At 38.2% G+C, this 22,116-nt stretch overlaps 1 protein-coding gene across 1 annotated transcript in view; it reads right to left on the bottom strand.

Moving 5' to 3' along the window:
- Nucleotides 1-466: 466 nt before the first annotated feature.
- Nucleotides 467-22,116, bottom strand: part of ANAPC4 (anaphase promoting complex subunit 4) — a 35,731-nt gene continuing 14,081 nt past the window's right edge. Inside the window, exons 15-28 of the mRNA XM_055588180.1 lie at nt 22,002-22,053; nt 17,062-17,117; nt 14,326-14,372; nt 11,133-11,189; nt 10,746-10,802; nt 8,850-8,943; nt 4,936-5,033; nt 4,306-4,367; nt 4,188-4,226; nt 3,987-4,088; nt 2,953-3,027; nt 1,940-2,113; nt 1,151-1,274; nt 467-795 (exon numbers count right to left, since the gene is read on the bottom strand). Coding sequence (XP_055444155.1) covers nt 580-795; nt 1,151-1,274; nt 1,940-2,113; nt 2,953-3,027; nt 3,987-4,088; nt 4,188-4,226; nt 4,306-4,367; nt 4,936-5,033; nt 8,850-8,943; nt 10,746-10,802; nt 11,133-11,189; nt 14,326-14,372; nt 17,062-17,117; nt 22,002-22,053 — 1,253 coding nt within the window. The 3' untranslated portion in view covers nt 467-579. The remainder of the gene's footprint in view (nt 796-1,150; nt 1,275-1,939; nt 2,114-2,952; nt 3,028-3,986; nt 4,089-4,187; nt 4,227-4,305; nt 4,368-4,935; nt 5,034-8,849; nt 8,944-10,745; nt 10,803-11,132; nt 11,190-14,325; nt 14,373-17,061; nt 17,118-22,001; nt 22,054-22,116) is intronic.

The raw sequence follows: 22,116 nt of genomic DNA, 5'->3' as shown, positions 1-22,116 counted from the left end.
CTTCCAGCGATGAATGACTAAAGGTAACTTCTTCCTGACATAGGGATGATTCCTGATACTACCTTTTGACAGAAAAGACTAAACTTCTTCACATTCAGTTTATATTTTCTTTAACACTAGTTGGCACCCCACTCCAGTACTCTTGCCTGGAAAATCCCATGGATGGAGAAGCCTGGTAGGCTGCAGTCCATGGGGTCGCTAAGAGTCGGATACGACTGAGCGACTTCACTTTCACTTTTCACTTTCATGCATTGGAGAAGGAAATGGCAACCCACTCCAGTGTTCTTGCCTGGAGAATCCCAGGGACTGGGGATCTGGTGGGCTGCCGTCTATGGGGTCGCACAGAGTCGGACACGACTGAAGCGACTTAGCAGCAGCTGCACCCAGTATTAAAAAGAAATCTCGGTAAAAGGAGAAAGCCTCTCACAGTGGTTATACCATTAAGAGAAGCAGCAGAATAAAAAACTCAAGGAAAATTTACTGTTTATTTTGTAAAGAAAATTAAGCGGTCCAACACATCTTCGATCATCATCTATGTCCTTCCTGACATGAGAACATATAAAATAAAGGCAAGCCAGATCATGAGTCTAGCTCGGGGTCTAGTTTTTCTACTTTAATAACCATCTCTGGAGCTGAAGCTTGCTGGGTCTCTGCTTCCGACTCAGACAACACCTCTTCCTTTATTTTTACAGGCTTGTTACCAGCCTCCTCCTCTTCATCCGAAGACTCATCAAGCTCCCATTCATCATCTATGTCCATTTCAAATACTCTCACATGACGGAGATTTGAGCTTAACTAAAGAAAAGGCCAAATAAAAAAAATTTAAATGGCTTAATATATTATATATTAAAAATCAGAAATCTGAAGAGTAGTTTCATAGGAAAATTATTTTCCCATCAACTTACAACAAAATCACTCAACTCAGGTTTCATTCTGTACTCCACATATACAGTGACAATTTCAAGATTAATAAAATCTAAAACAGTTAATAATTACTTAGTAAGCTTTCTTAGAACAAGAGACCTAAATAGCTAAGACCACTACATGTTCATAATCAATAAAAGCTTTACATCACAGAATGTTTGCACTGAGAGGCCCTTACAGATCCTGCCACTGCTTTTACTCTTAGTAACAGTTTGTAAACACTTACCACACAGGACACCTTTCGAAAACCATTCCCAGCAACATACTGTGCTTTCATACTTTCCAGTAGTCTCCAGTGCTTCTCAAAGTGCATGGTGCGGGTGGGAATGGCATGACGCTGCTCATCTAGCCTAGAGAGGGAAGAAAGCCGACCCAGGAGTGAAACGAGGCTCTTCTCCTCGTTTACTAGGGATGGCATCAGGGTTTGATTCCTACCAACATTCCCATTTCCAACATAATTCTCCCAGCTATTGTATAAAAAAGCTGTGATACTATATTCTATGAAAACACTGCACTTCCAAATGGACCAAATTATTTTATTAAAGCAGAAACCTTAGAAAATAAGGTTTTTGATTCACTTTTAAGGTAAGCAAATGAACTCATTTTATTAATAAATTAGAGATCTGCTTACTTAAATCTCAATCTAAAGGTAGCTCTTGGAAGTGACCTTGAACCCCTTCTGTGGCTATTAAGGTCCTAATTCTGAAAGGAAAATACTAAAGACAAATCTAAAATAATTCTACTACAAACTAGGGATAATGTCATCCTTGAAAACAGAAGTGCTATTCTCCACACAAAATAACTCCCCACCTTCTTCCAGCAAAAATTCTTGATTTACTAACAAAGCAAAAGGACAAGAGAGCTGTTGAAGCCAGTATTTTTTCAATTAAGAAAATAGAAGTACTTCTGCTCAGTTGATTTTATCATACCTAAAGAACTATAATGTACAATATATATTTTAAAAAAGAACATTTAACTGTTCTATCAGAAAGACAACCTTACTAATATGAGTTACCTTGTAGAGTAAGTCCCAGTGAATTGATATTCTGCCGAGTCTTCACTGTTGTACACTGAGGACAGTGGCAGCTGCACCAAGAGTCTATCTCTTCCTTCACGTCCTACAGTGTCTTTAAGGACTACTGTGACTGTTTCATCATCATAAAACTGGGCATCTAAACAACTGTAGGTGCTAGAATTAAGTGAGTTCCGTTATATCAAAGTTATCACGACTGAGAAAATACTATATATACAGCATTACACTGGTACCAAACCAAAAACTGACAATGAAAATGTCAAGTTGACATTCTATGCAGTAACATTTAAAATATATCATTAGTTTACGCTAAAGTCATAGTTACCTATGGTACTGATTATTCACAAATATAACTAGGCCCTGAAAACAGGTAATCATGGAAAAAGAAAAATCTGTGAGGTTGATTCATAGTGCCAGAAAATTCTTGACATCAATGGTCAGGACTTAAGCCTCTGGAAATTCTATGAATGACACCATATAAATATATTGAGTAATCAAAGTTAACGAGAATGAAAAGTAAAAATAAGATTTACATATGAAAAGATACAACCTCAAAGAACTTCCTTTACGTAAGGAAAACAGTAAGAAAAGGATAAGTTTAGGATTAGTGTCAGCTCCTTCTCTTGCAAAGCCTCCAGATGATATCGTATTGTTACACTTAACCTAAGAAAACCCCAGAGCAGTAAGAAGGACACCACCACCTCACATCTCTGTTGGTCATAAGAAGACCTTTAGCCATCTGCCCCCTGCAATCACATTACTTTCTTAGGGGACAGAGACTTCAGAAGTATTAACTGTAGGAAACCATACTACAGAAATTCCTGCAGGCCAGTAAGGTTCTTTTCAACTGTATGTCAAATCACCCTCTGAGTATAAAACACACAACCAACCCAGCCCCCCTATGTTGCAAGTGACGAAGGCCTAAGGATATCATCACTGTAACTGATTTGTATTTACTATATAAACAGCTCATCCAGACAAGGTTCAAGATTTACCTTCTTCTCACTTTTTCAGTTGTGGCATATGTGAAGCTCCCAAATTTAACAGCAATTAGTCCATTACTTACAGATCTTGAAGAAAGAAGAGGGGTGGGGAGAGACTTTGTAGAACAACTTGGATAGGCAATAATCTATATATGCTTGAAAAAAAATGACTGTCATTACATTTACATATCGCCAAACCCCAGACCAAAATACTGTAACACTCACTCTAGAATACTGATAACTAATGCAAATCCCTGACAGACAAACTTAACATCAAAATTACAACTTGGTTTAAAATCTCACAGTCACCAAAGCAGCAAGATACCTTACAAAATGAGGATGTTTGGACAACCAAATTATTTCTCCTATCCAAGTACTAAGCAGGCCCGACCCTGCTTAGCTTCTGAGATCACAGGAGATCGGGTGCGTTTAGGGTGGTATGGCCACAGACCCAAATTATTTCTCTTGGGCTACATCTTGGTTTCAGAAAGTTTCCTTTGGTTTAGATTTAAAACCTTTTAAGATCCTAGTGACATTCTGAATATGATTTATCTTTCAAAACTTTTATTTGCATTCTCAAAAGAAGTCTCTAAAGGCAAGGCCTCTTGTTTAATGAAAGGCAAGCTGGCGTGCTGCAGGCCATGGGGTCACAAAGTGTTGGACACGACTGACAGACTGAACTGAACACTAAACCTGAGGGAAAAATCCTTTCTACAAGGAAGCCCAAATACAATTCTGAAGTTCCACAAGTTCACAAGATATAATACCAACTGTTTTGCTGTTATACTTTCCCTAAGCCTAAAGAAATCCTATTTGTAATAGCTATATACCAGTACAAAATTAAATAATCTAAAATTAAAAGGGATTACACAGCTTCCTAATTTGGCATTACCACCTTAATAAAGACTTAGAAGAGTTAAGTTAGCAAGTCTAAAGTCAAAGTAGCTTAACTAAAAGCTGAAATGGAGGGGAGGGAAGCAGTATGTTTTATTATTAAAAATATTAGAATCTTATCTCCTTGATTCAAACTTCAGATTAATACTCACTGGGAAATATCAGTATGTCTTCTTAAGATGCACATTTTGTAAAGTGAATCTTCTAAAATAGTAAAAAGAAGATAATGTAGATTTGAGGTTTTATTATTCCACCTAAGGAAAAAAGTTAATGTCAAAACATGACATTTAGCTATCAATTTATACAACAAAACTGCATTGTTCACAGAAGACAGGGAAGAAACACACACTTACAGAAAAGGGAATTTGAATAGTCTACGTGTGGAGTCCTCACTAAAACAAAAGAAAAGAAAGGTAAGAAAAATTTTAATCGGCTGTTGAATTATACCACCCAAAAAGTAAACAGAATTACCTTCTGCTATCTTTATATAATGGAATACATACTGCTTGATTCATTGATTTTCCAATTACATCCTAAATAAGATTTAAAAATATAATTAAAGCATGTACATACACAGAAATAAATACTCCACAGAAAGTGATTGATCATCACTGTTTAAGTCTAGCGAAAATTCATCTATGCACCAAACCTTCATGCAAGAAATTTTAATGACAGTCACGACAGTAAAGAAGAGAAAAAACTCTGAGTGCCAAAGGACCTTGGAGATAAGTGATGGCAGGTGAAAAACCATCTCTTTTAAGTTTCACAGCATCAGTCATCCATCCTTCAGCAGTTAACAGACAGATCAGCTCTGTAACTAAGATCATTTATAATAAGTTTGTTCTGGGGATCAATAAAATACTAAAGATGCCAACATATTCAATAACCATGTATTTATTTTTTAATTTATGTAAGAAACCAACAGTAAGAGGAAATATTAGGGTGAATCATATGAAACTGACACTTCTGTTAGTCAAAAACAGTTGAGTATCAGCATTTTCATATGGTTCATCTTAATAATTATGATCATTTACATAAATGAGCCACATATTGTAGATATTCTTGCTCCTATACAAAAACATGCATTTCTTTCAAACTTACTGCTGGCTTTTGCAAGCACTGATCAATAACGTTCTCCATCCGCCTTTTCACAAAATGCAATGATTTTCGAGGATAATAAGGAAACAGCAAAGGACTTTCTGGTTTCAAACAAAAACAAAAACAAAAAAACAAAAAGCTATAACAAACCAGATAGCTAGGCAAAACTAACCTACTGTTAGAGCCAGCCCTCACGTGTATCTGATGGTGAATTCTCCCTGGCCACTCGCCTGTACCTTCACACAAACTCACTAAAGGCGACCAAGGCCTCCTGCTTTGCAACATCCTTGGCGGCCAGCCCACTGAAAACCACCACGCTTACTACAAGCTGAGTCCGGGCAGTTTACTATTCTTGTATTTTTCCCACCAAAATCCAACAGTATGCTTCCGCTGGCTATAAGAAGAAAAGGATGACTTGAGAACCAGAAGACATACAATGAAATAAGTTCACTCTTCCCTCTTCTTTGCCACAGTGGTGTAACAATAGCAACCCAGTATTATTTTGGAAGAGTATGATGGTGAAAACAAAAAGAGGAGATAAGAAATTGGTGCTATGAAAATAAGCTCTTCATTTCTGAAAAGGGTACTTTTATCAGTAGAAAGTAATATATAATTTGTCAACTACTGACACCAAGTATGCTAGATTCTTTTTATATCTGTTATTTCTATTGTTTACAACAGCTGTATAAAAGAAGTATCATACTGTTTATTTTACTAGTTTTCTTTAAAAAAATGAACCCTAGGAGGTTTAGGCAATCACCCAGTGTGAGAATGATCAAGAAGTGAGACCTCTGAATCAAGCCCGGGTCCCACTCCCAAGCCCACCCTCTTCCACTGTGCTCTACTGGCCTCCCTCATAGCACCTCCTGCCCCAGCTATGCTGGATAAGGGAGTTTTTAATCATGTTAACATTTTAAGCTCCCAACAGGTGACAGATGCTGTGGTATCACAGAAAGATACTTGGCCTCTGTTGCCAGTTCCTGGGACAGAACTCTTTAAAACCTTTGGAATTTCCTGAGTGATAACGATGATAGGAGCATCCTCTGTTTTAAAGAGCCCCTAGACAGCTTCAGGATGCAGGTTGGTCACCATAAAGACCAAGCCCTGATTAGAAGCTTGGAACTTTCAGCCCCATCCCGCAACCAGGTAGAAAAGAGAAGCTGGCATTGAGTCCCTCTAACAACGAGAAAACATCAACAAGCCAAACTGAAAGACATTCTACAAAGCAAATGACTGTGTGTGTTAGTTGCTTAGTTGCAACTGCATGGACTATAGCCCAAGAGGCTCCTCTGCCCATGAGATTCTCCAGGCGAGAATACTGGAGTGGGTTGCCATTCCCTTCTCCAGGGGATCTTCCTGACCCTGGGATCGAACCAAAGTCTCTTACATTGCAGGCAGATTCTTTACCATATAAGCTACCAGGGAAGCGCTGTGCACCGCCCCCCCCCAAAAAAAACCTGACTAGTACTCATCAAATCAGGTCATAAAAAGATAAGGAAAGACTTGAGGAGCTATCGTAGATTGGAGAAGACTAAGAAGACACAACTCAATACAGTGTGGGATCCTAAGGACAATGGAGGGAAAATATGAAGTGTCACCAATGGCCAGTAAGTTAACCACACCTACATAATGAAAACGCCACAAAACCCCTAGATGACAGAGCTAGGGGCTCTGGGTTGATGCCTGCATTAAGGGGCTGGGAGGGTTGTGCCTCTGGAGAGGGGATGTCCCCCACTCCATCCCTCACCCCATGTGCAACTCTACTTGGCTATTCCAGAATTGCATTCTTTATAATAAACTGGTAAATGTAAGTCAAGTGTTTCTTAGTTTTGTGAGCCATTTTAGCAAATTATTAAATTTGAATTATGGGAACCCTCAAATTTGTAGTGAAGTGGAATAGAAATGTGGGTAACCTGGGAACCCAGTACTGGTGACAGAACTCTGAAGTGGGGGCAGTCTTGTGGGACTAAGCCCTGAACCCTGGAGTCTGAGCTAACTCTGCAGAGTTAGTGTCATAACCAAAGTGTGGGATACCCAAGTGGTATCAGAGACGATCTCAGGAGGAAAAGAATCCTCTCACTTTGGAGTCAGAAGTGTTTTGAGTAAAAACACTTCAAATGCACACTGACTGCTTGTGTGCTATGTGGCAGGCACTATCCTAAGTGCTCCACTTAGATTAACTTATTGAACCTTCACAACCGCTTTTGAGGGAGGCACTGTGATCACCTCGCTTTACAGAAGAGAACACTGGGGCACAGAGAGGTCAGGCAATGTGCCCGCAGCCACACACCAGCAAGTGGCAGGGCAGGTCCCCAGCCCAGGCAGCCCTGCCTCCAGCACATCCACTCTCACCCACATGTGACACCAACTCTCACCTCCCCTGCGAAGGTATGTACATTGAGTATTCGGCACTTGATTTTTGCAAAGTTCTAGGAAGAAGTTTCATCAAGGGTTTCTTAAAAGATATGTAGTGACAATTTGTACTACTTGATACTCTACAAAGAAACTGGGAGATTAATGAGCTGGTCTGAAGTCACATTCTAACATCTTAAGAGATGGAATTAATTTGAAGTTAAATATGAGGCCTGTAACTAAGGTTAGGCCTTTCTATTCAGCTACAGAAGATGTGGGGAGAAAAAAGGGTAGGACCAGTTTTTTCCAAAGTCCTCAGGATGGATACGAGCCCAACAGTGACAGGGTCCTGGTGCCATAACTGCTCGCACACTGCTAGCAGCCTCCCCAGGCATCGTTCCTCACTCCGTGGGCATCCCGATTCAATGCAATAAATGAGCGGAGTCAGCTGTACTTTTATTATCCCTCCATTCAATACTAACTTATGTTAATACATCTCTCTGGTGATATTGAAGACTCTCAAGCAATATAAGACATGTTCTGCTCCGAAAAAGAATGTGGACTTCTAGGGTTAAATCAAGACAGCAACAAGCAAAGTTCTGCACCTGAGATTTCTCTACTTCTCCCACTCACTCCTCATTCAGATAAACAGCAAACAGAAAGAAGCAGAGATTATTACTGACTGCAGTTAAAAACACAGGCTCTCAAGTTAGCAGGGAGAAGGCAATGGCAACCCACTCCAGTACTCTTGCCTGGAAAATCCCATGGACGGAGAAGCCTGGTGGGCTGCAGTCCATGGGGTCGCGAAGAGTTGGACACGACTGAGCAACTTCACTTTGACTTTTCACTTTCATGCATTGGAGAAGGAAATGGCAACCCACTCCAGTGTTCCTGCCTGGAGAATCCCAGGGACAGGGGAGCCGTCTATGGGGTCGCACAGAGTCGGACACGACTGAAGCAGCAGGTGGCTATTACCCCAAGGATCTAAGAAACAGCTAAATCTTGGTTAAATTACTCTTTGAGAAAGCAAAGAAATAGATGCTTTAAACATCTTTTCATCTAAAATGGAGAAGTTTTGATACATAATGGTTGCTATTTTGTGTTGCATCCCCAATAATGTTGGCTTAATAAAATTTTACTGTATCAACAATCCAGAGAACAAAAGGCATAAGAAGTTAAAAAAAAAAAAAAAAAAAAGCCACCTCAGGAGAATATAGTGACGCATTATTATAGGAGTTAAAAGCATCATACATTTTTAAAAGCTAATAAATTGGAACTGACTTAGACTTCTCTGATAGGCTGTATAGTTTTCTTCCCAATATCCTATTTTTTATAACAGACGATACTTAAAATAAGCAATCTTACTACATCACAGTTAACATACTGTGTTTTTGAACATGGTAATATCATACACTGTTATTATTTTCCTGTTTCTCTAATCAAATAAAATGGACACAAAAAGACAAATCAAAGAACTTAAATAAGTATTCAGCAAGTACACTTGCTGAGGTAGTGGTCTCAAATAAATATGAACATGGCCCAAATCTGCTTGGTTCATGAAATACCTTTAAGGTGGCTGCTGTTCTGAAGAAAGTCATACCACTGGTTTCCCTCTGTGTTAGGGGGTGACACAAGATCATCATCTTCATCTTTCAAGTACTGGAAATAGAGAATTAGACATTTCAGCTTTGTAAACCAAAGAATTAGGCTCTAAAATTGCTTATATTTAACACTATTCTACTCAAGTTATTTTTACTGTCAAGTCCTCTGAAACCACATTATTCTGTGAGATGACCAAAATTTACTAAATGCCAAGCTACTGAACAAAGTGCAGACTGCTAAAAGATTAGAATGCAACAGACATAGAAACCATAAATTGAGTTTAAGTATCATGTTCTATTTTCATAGAAAATAGAACTTTTAACATTACATACGTTAAACTTAGATATTCAAGTTTATAAATTAATTTTCAACTGTTTATCAACTGTCAATCTAGTCCATGGCAGTAATTCTCAAAGTGTGGTCCACACCACTCGGAGAGTCTTCAAGATGCTTTCCAAGATCCATGAGGTCATTACTATTTCTATAATGGTATAAAGCTATTATTTGCTTTTCCACTGTAATGACATCTGCCCTGGTGGTCAAAAGCACAGGTGGGGACAACTGCTGGCACTGCCACCAAGAATCAAACCATGCTAGTAGTCACCAGATTTCTTTTTGCCACATACAGTTTCACTGATCTCTGATAAGGCTATTAAAATTATTAATCTTATTAAATCTCAACAAAATCTTTTTAATATTCTGAGAGACAGAACTGGAAGTATGAATAAAGCACTTCCGCTGCATACCAAAGCATGACAGTTACCATGAGGAAAAGCATTTATGCAAACGCACTTGAGTCAAGCTAGGCACGTCTTTGTTGCTCCTGGCAAACTCTGATTATTTGTTCTTGGGTATGTGGCAGATATTTTCTTGAAACTAAAGAAAGGGATCCTGTCACTTTAAGCAAAATGACTGACAGTATTTGTTGTCAGTGATAAAATTTAAATGTTCAAGCAAAAATTAAAATTTTGGAAAACCCATATCTGCTACTATGTGCTTGACAGCCTCATAGTAGTTAAAGATTGTCTGATGAGATTGGTAATGATATTAACAAAATCTGACTTTTGGATACTGTATGAAGAAAGGTATCAGCCTACGGAAGATCTCTGTAATTCAGTCAATCAGTATTTTCCCAAAGATCAATATATGATATTACAAAATCAAGCACAGGGTAACAAGATCCTTCCAAAGTGAAAAGCAGATGAATAAATTTTAATGAATCATAATATGGGAAGTCTACTGTTGCAATGTAGATTCCACACTAGAACTAATCTAAGATACTACTGTTTGTCAGAATTTGGTGTAGTATCAAAGAATATTCACAATTTTCTAAAAAGCTATTAAAATATTTCTGCCTTTCCAACTATACACCTGTGTAAAACCAGGCTTTCTGATCAAACAACACATCACAACAGAACAAATGCAGCTGCCTTCTCTTAAGCCATACATCAAGGAGATTTGCAAACATATAAAACAATGTCACTCTTCACATAATTTTGTTTTGTTAAATAGTTATTTTCCATTTTAACATGTAATGAAAAGAGGGTTTGTTCTTTTTAAGTGAATTAAGAAATAATTTTTTTCTGTTTAATTTCTAATATCTAATAATATATGCTATTCATAGACATAACCCACATAAAAGCTCTCTGGGAGTTTTCAATAACTTTAATATAAAGGGTTCAAAGACCCCCCAAAAGTTTAAAGCTACTCTTTGGTGATTTTAGTAAAAGGAGAGGGCTACTATATAATTTGGCATTATGCTACTTTCAGAAAGTTTTGTATAATAAAGACTAACACTGCTAATATTTTAAAATTAATTTTTAAAAAATTAGTAACTAGATTCAATCCAGAGCCCATACCTGACCAACTTTTTCAACGTTAAAATATTTTCCTTTTCGATTATAAAGATCTGGAGCCTAGAAAGAATAAATAAAGTTTAATTCTTAAGTCAACTCATTAAAGAAAAAAATAATCTTACATTTTAACCAAAAACTCTACTTCTTAAGAAAGCTGTTAGTAGCAGTTACTCTTTTCTTCTGTGGATGGTAAGACACAAACACAAAGTTCAATTTATATGCTTTACATTTAATAAATAAGTACTGCCATTAATTAGTTCAGTAGTTGAAAAAGCATACATAATTGCTAGAAGGTCGCTTAAACTGGATTAAATTTGATTACTTCTTACCATTATCCAGATTTACTGTAATTATTGTTGAAAAAACACTATAGAAATGCCAATTTCCTACCTCATTGAAATGTTCAGTAAGAAATTCCGCAACAAATGTGATATCTTTCTGAGTCATCTATCAAATCCAAAAGGAGCATAAAGAAAACAAATCAAGATAAAGAAAAGCTTCTTAATAAAAAATTATATAACAATAAATGTGACAACCATGTATTAAATATTTTAAACCCACTTTTCCAATCAGCAACTCCAACAGCTAGAGATCTCTTCATGGTCTAAGGCTATTTATTATGTTATGCTTAATGCATAAACCTATATGCAGGTCAGGAAGCAACAGTTAGAACTGGACATGGAACAACAGACTGGTTCCAAATAGGAAAAGGAGTATGTCAAGGCTGTCTATTGTCACCCTGCTTATTTAACTTATATGCAGAGTACATCATAAGAAATGCTGGGCTGGAAGAAGCACAAGCTGGAATTAAGATTGCCGGGAGAAATACCAATAACCTCAGATATGCAGATGACACCACCCTTATGGCACAAAGTGAAGAGGAACTAAAGAGCCTCTTGATGAAAGTGAAAGAGGAGAGTGAAAAAGTTGGCTTAAAACTCAACATTCAGAAAACTAAGATCATGGCATCTGGTCCCATCACTTCATGGCAAATAGATGGGCAAACAATGGAAACAGTGGCTGACTTTATTTTTGGGGGCTCCAAAATCACTGCAGATGGTAATTGCAGCCATGAAATTAAAAGACGCTTACTCCTTGGAAGGAAAGTTATGACCAACCTAGACAGCATATTAAAAAGCAGAGACATTACTTTGCTGACAAAGGTCCATCTAGTCAAGGCTATGGTTTTTCCAGTGGTCCTGTATGGATGTGAGAGTTGGACTATAAAGAAAGCTGAGTGCCAAAGAATTGATGCTTTTGAACTGTGGTGTTGGAGAAGACTCTTGAGAGTCCCTTGAGATTCCTGAGATTCAACCAGTCCATCCTAAAGGAGATCAGTCCTGGGTGTTCATTGGAAGGACTAATGTTGAAGCTGAAACTCCAATACTTTGGCCACCTCATGAAAAGAGCTGACTCACTGGAAAGGACCCTGATGCTGGGAAAGACTGAAGGCAGGAGGAGAAGGGGACGACAGAGGATGAGATGGTTGGATGGCATCACCGACTCAATGGACATGGGTTTGGGTAGACTCCAGCAGGTGGTGATGGACAGGGAGGCCTGGCGTGCTGCAGTTCATGGGGTCACAAAGAGTCTGACATGACTGAGCAACTGAACTGAAGAATGAGTGTGGAGTCCCTCCTTTGGGAGTGGAAGACGTCTGTTCAGATAAATAACCTCAATCTGGGTTAAGGGCGGCAACCTGAGAACACTGCTTGCTTCAGTGTTGGCCTCTGCTTCTTTTAATGACCCCAATTTCTCCCTATCCCAGTTTTTCAGCCCTCCAAAAATTACACATTGAGGTCTCTGCCAAAAACTAACATATTGAATCTCCCAAAGTGAAGGTAAGAGTGATGGCAGAGAAACAGCTAATGTGAACATCCCTGGTTTGCAAGGCCAGTCATCCCACAGCACAAAAGACCTACTTCAATAAAAGCTGTGATCCCTTACTTATCTCGTTCACTAAGACTAATTTAAATACTCCCCATTTTTTCAGACTGTGTGGATCACAATAAACTGTGGAAAATTCTTCAAGAGATGGAATACCAGACCACCTGACCTGCCTCTTGAGAAAGCTACATGCAGGTCAGGAAGCAACAGTTAGAACTGGGCATGGAACAACAGACTGGTTCCAAATAGGAAAAGGAGTACGTCAAGGCTGTATACTGTCACCCTGCTTATTTAACTTATATGCAGAGTACATCACGAGAAATGCTGGGCTGGAAGAAGCACAAGCTGGAATCAAGATTGCGGGGAGAAATATCAATAACCTCAGATATGCAGATGACACCACCCTTATGGCACAAAGTGAAGAGGAACTAAAGAGCCTTTTGATGAAAACGAAAGAGGAGAGTGAAAAAGTTGGTTTAAAGCTCAACATTCAGAAAACGAAGATGATGGCATCTGGTCCCATCACTTCATGGGAAATAGATGGGGAAACAGTGCAAACAGTGGCAGACTTTATTTTTGGGGGCTCCAAAATCACTGCAGATGGGGACTGCAGCCATGAAATTAAAAGACGCTTACTCCTTGGAAGGAAAGTTATGACCAACCTAGACAGCATATTGAAAAGCAGAGACATTACTTTGCCAACAAAGGTCCATCTAGTCAAGGCTATGGTTTTTCCAGTGGTCCTGTATGGATGTGAGAGTTGGACTGTGAAGAAAGCTGAGCGCCCAAGGATTGATGCTTTTGAACTGTGGTGTTGGAGAAGACTCTTGAGAGTCCCTTGGATTGCAAGGAGATCCAACCAGTCCATTCTAAAGGAGATCAGCCCTGGGTGTACTTTGGAAGGAATGATGCTAAAGCTGAAACTCCAATACTTTGGCCACATCATGCGAAGAGTTGACTCATTGGAAAAGACTCTGATGCTGGGAGGGATTGGGGGCAGGAGGAAAAGGGGACGACAGAGGATGAGATGGCTGGATGGCATCACCGACTCAATGGATGTGAGTTTGAGTGAACTCTGGGAGTTGGTGATGGACAGGGAGGCCTGGTGTGCTGCGATTCATGGGGTCGCAAAGAGTCGGACACGACTGAGCGACTGAACTCAACTGAACTGAACTGAAAACCACCTAATCTACGTGAATCACACTTTAGGGAGGGGTGAGGATGAGTGAGCTGCAGGAACCAAAAGGGAATTCTGCCCTATTCTGTAAGATATTCCGAGAAGGAGATTCCATTGCTACTTGTCACAGTAGCAATCCTTATTACAGTCAGAAAGAAACTGGTACTCACCAGACATGAACATAGGTACTAATATCTAAATACTAGACTTTCAAGGAAAATAAAAATGCATTTAAGATTTTAGGAAGTTAAAATAAGGAATCCAAATACCTTATGTTATACAGACTATAAAATCTTATACAAACATGAAAATGGTAAGCTTAGCCATAATAAAAGTATACTGTGAGATAAAAAATATCAAACATGCAAATTTAAAAAAAGGGCTTACTAGGACTCTCTCTTGTGCCTACAGCCTAACATCTCTTAACAATAACTGCATAAGACTACTAAGATGACCAGCACAGCTGAGCTCAACCAGGGCAATATTAACACATATAGGAAAAATACTATTATATACTACCTTGTTCAGTTCGGGAAGTACATGGTCTTCTGTCATTCTCAACATTGCTGAAAATATAAAGTTTAAAACTATCTTTAAAGGGAAACTCCAAACATAATTTTAATTATAGATGCATTTCAAGTCTAAATGTATTTCACTGGACTACATTTTCTATTTTCAACAGCTTCTTGTCACCAAGGAAAACTTATTTTTCTTCTAAGAACTACAGAGTGAAGAACTTGATTTATATTCTTAGGCTCAAAATGGTTGATATAGCCATCTTAAACCATTTTTCCTTTTCTCCTTCAATACAACCCATTACCACTCCAGACAAACAAACCAAACTGCTGCCTTTAGCAAAGACTGCATGTGCAGGAATCCCTCCTGACTTAGTCATGTTTTTTCTCTTCAAATGTGCAGGCAATTCTTTCTTTCCTCCAAAAGCCTTAGAATGCCAAACAGATGTGTTTCTTCCCCTTGGGCTTTTCTGCCACATGAAGATGCTTGCAGTAAGATTTATGTGTGTATACACACACTTATATATGTGTATATATGTATTTATATACCTTCTTTAATATTTGTGGTTGACCCTTTGTGTCCTTTCATGGGGTGTCTTCATCAATACTGTATTTTCTATACATATTACATCCACCTAAGTGAAGAAATATATTGCATGTGTTTTGCATAGTGTTTGAATATGCTTCTAATGTTTGGTCAGGGAAAAAAAAGCATGTTAGACATGATTCTGCAAATAGGGATTATTTTAAGAAACTGTTCTTAATTAATTCAGACTTCTAATTCATCTGAAAAAAAAAAAAAACCAGCCATAATCTAGTTCCATTCATTCATTTATCCATTCAAAAATTACTTACTGAGCGCAATACAGGTACTGGGAACAAAGCAGTATAAATAAATCCCTGCCTTCATGGAGACTGCATTTTACAAAAGAGCAAACCAGGGTTAGAGCGCTAACTAGTGGCAGCATCCAGTTACAGCTAGGTCTCCAGTTCTCCAATCCAGTGTTTGTTTTGTTATTGTTAGTACTAAGTCCTGTCCAACTCTTTTGCAACCCCATGGACTGTAGACTGCCAGGCTCCTCTGTCCAGGAGATTTCCCAGGCAAGAAAACCAGAATGGGTTTTCAGGTCCTTCTCCAGGGGCTCTTCCCGACCCAGGGATCAATTTAGTGTGCTTTGTTCTAATGATAAGGACTGAGTGGTAATTCATTTATCTTCTAATGCAGCTTCTTATTACAGTTAGGACATGCAATAAGAATATAAACTGCCTAATTACTCCAGTAATTATAAGTAAAACCAAGCTACTATTTCTCTAGTAGAAAGTCACTTCTAAGGTTTCATTTAATTTGAACATTGCAATTTATTCTAATTAACTCTGATATTAAACAGGCTGGCCTGATAAACACTCTGGCTCCCCATTCTGGCTAGTGTTGGTATGGTTTTGAGAAAAATCCAAGAATTTTAAATGTCAACATCCACTGACTGCATTCATTTTTTTATTAAAAGCAATTATATTAGGCTAACAAATATGAAAAGTCACGTTTTAAAAACATCAATTAAAAAAAGATTTGGGCATTTGTTTAAAAGGATATTAGCACAGTACAGGTAATTTACTTTCTATTTTATTCTTTAGAATTTTAAGAACTATGGAATAAATTCTATTTACAACTAAATTTTCCATGTGTTGGAAGGAAATGGATGCTAAATTATTTCAAAGACATTAAGAGAGGTCACAAAAATAGCAGTACAAATGGACTACATACATAAAATATGCACACTCTGTAGGATGAACATTAAAACATTTAATATCATGTCAGTAACTATTTGTTAATTACATACAAATGCAAAGAGATGCGGAGACACAAAGAAAGGACTGCTGCTGCTGCTGCTGCTGCTGCTAAGTCACTTCACTCGTGTCTGACTCTGTGCGAACCCATAGACGGCAGCCCACCAGGCTCCCCCGTCCCTGGGACTCTCCAGGCAAGAAGGCTGGAGTGGGCTGCCATTTCCTTCTCCAATGCATGAAAGTGAAAAGTCAAAGTGAAGTTGCTCAGTCATGTCCGACTCCGTGCACCTGCAATCTATTTAGCTGGGGCATCATTGTCCAGTAGAAGTGATAACGGCAATGTTCTAGTTCTGTGCTGGCCAACGTGGTAGCCACTAACTACAAGCAGCTCCTGAGCACTTCAAATGCGGCTAGCATGACTAAGGAACTGCATATGTAATTCTACATAATTTCAACTAATTTAAACAGCCATAACTGACTAGTGGCTACCATAATGAATGGCACAGATCTAGACACAGAAGATCAAAGTATAAAACAGGAGTTCAACTATTCAAGGCAGAGGCTTTGTCTTATTTTCTCTCCCCCTTTCCACTCCAAATCTAACACTTAACAGTGCCTAATACAAAGTAGAGATTAAAAAATGTTATTTGAACCTTAAGAGACATTACAGAGTAAAAAAAAGGTCAATTATCAGTAAGTGATAGAGACAATCAATGTTAGAAGTTGTATCTGTGGGGGCGGGGATGGGAGGGCATAAAGAAGAAATACAGTTGGCCATGTGTTGAAAACTGCTTAAACTGAGTGAAGTGTGTAAGTGGGGTCATTTAAACTATTCTCTCTATATTGACAGGTATTTAAAATTTTACTAGTGTAATTGAATATTCCAAATTGATATTCCCACTTTTTTTCTTCAAAAGTGTTAAAAATACAAGAATGCTTCATTCAATTAACTTACCCACATACAGCCACCGAAAAAATGCTTTGAAGTTTTTCATACTGCTATCTATAACTCTAAAAGACAAAAATAAATCAGAAATGAAATTATCACATGAGGTTCATATATCATTGTTCAATTACTGTGGAATATAATAATCCTTACTGTTCTAGTACAGCCTATCTGGATGACAATTTAAAGCTTTAGAACAGATTTAACAAATCAAACACATAGCTAAAAATAAAATCTCAAAAGAGCAAATCCTGATTCTTTTCAAAAATAAACCAAATAACTCAGATTCTAACTGGTCATAACATCCTTGCCACAAACTGTAATAGTCTCTCCAAGCATTCAGTAAAGTATGAAATCCTTTTCTAACTTTGGAACCAAAAGAAATAAAAAAAAAAAAAAAAAAACAGTTTTCAGCACTATTCTCAGTTTTCAAAAAAAAAATCACTGATCAGTAAGAAGAAAAAATATCAACCATAACAGAAAATCATTATTATAAATGTATACTATGTCACTACCATTACCTCTGATATCAATAAGACATTACTTATGGAAGTTGATATTTTTATCCTTACAGTAACAGATCTCAAAAATCAAATTTCCTTGGGCTTTACACAAATGTGCCCTGAAGATTAAGCGTTATAAGTGGAAGTCATCTACACTTTGATGAAACTGTTTCTGAATATAGAAATGGATATCATTTTTTTAAAAGCTCTTTAAGCTCACATCTGTAAGATAATTACTCTAAGCAAATAATATGTGCCCTTTTTACCCCTAAATCTCAAAGTCCCTTCTAAGCATTAAGTCTCATAATACTACTGGAGAAGTAGGTCAGTATCATTAACCTTTCTGTACACAGTACAACACCTGACGTAAAAAACTGTGACATCTCTTGCATTACCAAGCACCACGATCAAAATTCTCCTGCAGCAAAAATGGGGGAAAAAAAAGATTCCTGTCTTTCTCAGTTCACCCCAACCCCAGGCAATCACTGATCTGTTATAGGCTAATGTTAAAATTCTCACTGTCTCAGTTTCTCCATTATAATCTAAAATAATGCGATATTTCACTTATCTCCAAGGAGGAAGAAGTTAAATCAACAACCTTTCATTCATATTAAAACATGATCAGAGAAAACTTAGTATTTTAAGTTTACTCTCTGCAAATATGCAGAACCAAAAAATTATTCAACATTCAGGAAAAGGAATGTCATTTACTTCCTGCTCCGTTCTTTGAGCACACACATCTATATTCTAAACTCCATTAAAACAACAGTGGGGAGGGGTGTATGTGTTATAAACTCACATACAAAAAGATGATAGAAAAAAAAGCTTTTTTAAGTTTCAGAAATCTCAAAAGCAGACAGAAGACTGGTGACTGGTGAAGGTCAACAGCAGTGGCCACATGTGAGGCACTTCAGAGAGGGAGCAGCACGGAGTCATCCAGCCAGCAGAACCCCGGGGACACTCAGTCCTTAGAAACATCAAGTTCAACAGAAGACATTAGATGACGTCTGGGGCTGGGCAAAGGAGGACAAACCGAAACAGAGGGGCACAGCACAGGCCCGCATGCGCTGGCACTCGTGCTGGCTCTGGTCCACCCTGCACCCAGCAACTCCAAGCAACTTTAAACTGCCTCAGGAATAAATAAATATGAGTAAACAATCGGGCATCAGGTTTTTGAAGAAAGCTTGCAACAAGAGACCAAAACAAACAGCAAAGTGACATATAAACAGGAGATAATTCAGGAAGCAGCAAAGACTTTTAAAAAATCTAATTAATGTCCTCAGAGAGCCATGAAATGTCATATCTACAGAGCAAGAGTGCTGCTTTGAAAAATGAGTAAACAAATAAGAAAACACTTAGTAATTAAAAGACAGGACTGCCATAATAAAACATGCAGCAGCATGGCTCGGGCCAATGACCTCATTCTCCATTCTACCTGGGCTCTTATTCCAAAGTTCACACCCTAGACCCTCTTTACCAACCTGAGCCTTCTAAATCTCAGTTTCAAGCATCCTACTCAACCACAGCCACCAGCTTTCTTTCCAGTGACTTCTTGCCAGCATCCCAACAGTAGTACCACCAAGACTTACCCTACTAGTTCTCCTGTCTTTCACTGTCTCTTACCCACTTATTTCTACTTTCAAAATATATTCAAGTTCTGACCATTTCAGATTCTGACCACCATTTCTCTCTTGGCTTCTGTCCTTGCCCTCATATAATCTATTCTCAACACTAAGTAAATAAAAAGAGGGATCAAAAAGATCCTAGGTCATATCCTGTTCCCCGACTGCCTGTAAGAGCTTATTATGTTATTCTTTATTATGTCCAGCATAAAAGCCAAAGTCCTTACAGCAGCCTACAGGCTCTACACAACTTGACCCATCCTCCATGACCTCTTTCAACTCATCCTATCGCTCACACTGTTGTTAAGTTCACTAACTTAGTGGCTCCTGGAGCTTCCCTTCAAGTATGCCAGGCATGCTCCAAACTCAAGGCCTTTATACCTGCTGTCCCCTTTGCCCCAAATATCAGCAAGGCTCACTCCTTCCACCCTCAAGGCCTTCCCTGACCAAAACACTGGACCTCTAACCCCAGCACACCCTAGATCCTCCTTCCCTACAAGGGTTTTCCCCACTACTACAAACCACTATCTGACCTGCTATAGATTTTAATTATCCATTTCTTTATTATCTGTCTCATCACATTAGAATACAGTACCTATGAAGGTAAGATTTTTATCAGTTTTGTTCACTACTATACTCTCATCTAGAATAGTGTTTAAAACATAGTTTTTTTTTTTTATTTTTATTTTTTAAAATTTTATTTTACTTTTAAACTTTACATAATTGTATTAGTTTTGCCAAATATCAAAATGAATCCACCACAGGTATACATGTGTTCCCCACCCTGAACCCTCCTCCCTCCTCCCTCCCCATACCATCCCTCTGGGTCGTCCCAGTGCACTAGTCCCAAGCATCCAGTATCGTGCATCGAACCTGGACTGGCGACTCGTTTCATACATGATATTTTACATGTTTCAATGCCATTCTCCCAAATCTTCCCACCCTCTCCCTCTCCCACACAGTCCATAAGACTGTTCTATACATCAGTGTCTCTTTTGCTGTCTCGTACACAGGGTTATTGTTACCATCTTTCTAAATTCCATATATATGCATTAGTATATTGTATTGGTGTTTTTCTTTCTGGCTTACTTCACTCTGTATAATCGGCTCCAGTTTCATCCACCTTATTAGAACTGATTCAAATGTATTCTTTTTAATGGCTGAGTAATACTCCATTGTGTATATGTACCATAGCTTGCTTATCCATTCATCTGCTGATGGGCATCTAGGTTGCTTCCATGTCCTGGCTATTATAAACAGTGCTGCGCTGAACATTGGGGTACATGTGTCTCTTTCCCTTCTGGTTTCCTCAGTGTGTATGCCCAGCAGTGGGATTGCTGGATCATAAGGCGGTTCTATTTCCAGTTTTTTAAGGAATCTCCACACTGTTCTCCATAGTGGCTGTACTAGTTTGCATTCCCACCAACAGTGTAAGAGGGTTCCCTTTTCTCCACACCCTTTCCAGCATTTATTACTTGTAGACTTTTGGATCGCAGCCATTCTGACTGGTGTGAAATGGTACCTCATAGTGGTTTTGATTTGCATTTCTCTGATAATGAGTGATGTTGAGCATCTTTAGTTTAAAATGCACAATAACTGTATATGATGAATGATAGGGCTGGATAATCAAGTCAAGAAAACTTCATAAGAAACAGTAAAGACAAAGCTATTTAAAAAATTTGAGTAAAAATAAAAGACATAGAGGGTCAATCCACGAAGTCTAATATGACCAACTAGATTTCTAGAACAAAAATTTAGTTTTAAAAATTGGGGAGAAGAGGAAATTATCAAAAGAGTAATACAACAGAATTCAGCTTAAAAATAGCGTTTTTTAAATTATCAGTACAATATATAGAAAGGCCCACATTTAAAATACTACTGTGAAATTTCAATGTATCAAGGATGAAGAATAAAGTTTTCAAGATAAGAAAAAAAAAACAGCATACAAAGGAATGAGAATCAGAAGCACCAGACCTGCCATCAGCAACAAACAGGTAGAACACAACAGAGCAATGTTTTCAAAGCTCTCAGAGAAAATAAATCTCCCTTCATAATCCATACCCAGTCAAAACCGTCAATTAAGTGTAGAAGGAGGAGAAAAGACACAAAAGGACACAGAAAGTTTACCCTACACATCTGTTTTCTAAGTTATTGGAGGACATTTTCCACAAAGTGATTAAGTGAACCAAGAAACAGAGGAGATCCTGAAAGTAAGGATCTAACCCATGAAAGCAATGAAGAAAACGCCTTGGTGGTAGCTGGCACAAGAGCCGGAACCAGTGGACAGATGGGTACGGGGTGGTGGTGCTGGGGGTGTTGTGAGGTGGGAGGCTAACAGAGGAGGCACCAGGGACAGAGGGGATTCCAGGGATGTGATGCTACCCTTGAGACAGGGAGAAAACCTAAAAATGTGGTAAAGAGAGACAGTGCAAGGAAAAAAGAAAGCAAGGAGAGTCTAGGAAAAACAAACAGAAACAAAGGAACAATTTCAAAAAACTGATAAATAAAAGAAATGCAGTACAGTCATACAATTTAGAAATATGGAAGTAACCTAGAGAACCAAAACCAGAAACAGTTACAAGAGTTTAAAGGATTCCCTCTGAAGTGAGGACCTGAGGTGTGGATGGGTAAGATAGGCAAATACCATGGGAATTTTTAAAATCACTGTGCTATTGGTTTGTTTTAATCCTATAAACATGCAATTTTCATAAGAACTTAAAACCTCATTTTAAGAAAATCACAACAATTTGCTAGGTTCTCAATTACAAAAAGTGAAATATTCTCAAGTCAATGATTTCAATATTCAAGTATCCCCAATACTTACTGAAGAAGTTCATTTGCCTTGAGAATGAAAGAACCTACTGCAGTAATAGCATCTGAAAAGAAGTAAATAAATAATATCATTTGTCCAATAAGTAAAGTGAGCTTAAAGCATTCTA

This window comes from Bubalus kerabau, chromosome 7 (genome assembly GCF_029407905.1).
Source record: "Bubalus kerabau isolate K-KA32 ecotype Philippines breed swamp buffalo chromosome 7, PCC_UOA_SB_1v2, whole genome shotgun sequence".
NCBI classification, from domain to species: Eukaryota; Metazoa; Chordata; class Mammalia; order Artiodactyla; family Bovidae; genus Bubalus; species Bubalus kerabau.
Note: the sequence above shows the minus strand (reverse complement) of the source record. Positions and strands in the feature narration are given on the sequence as shown.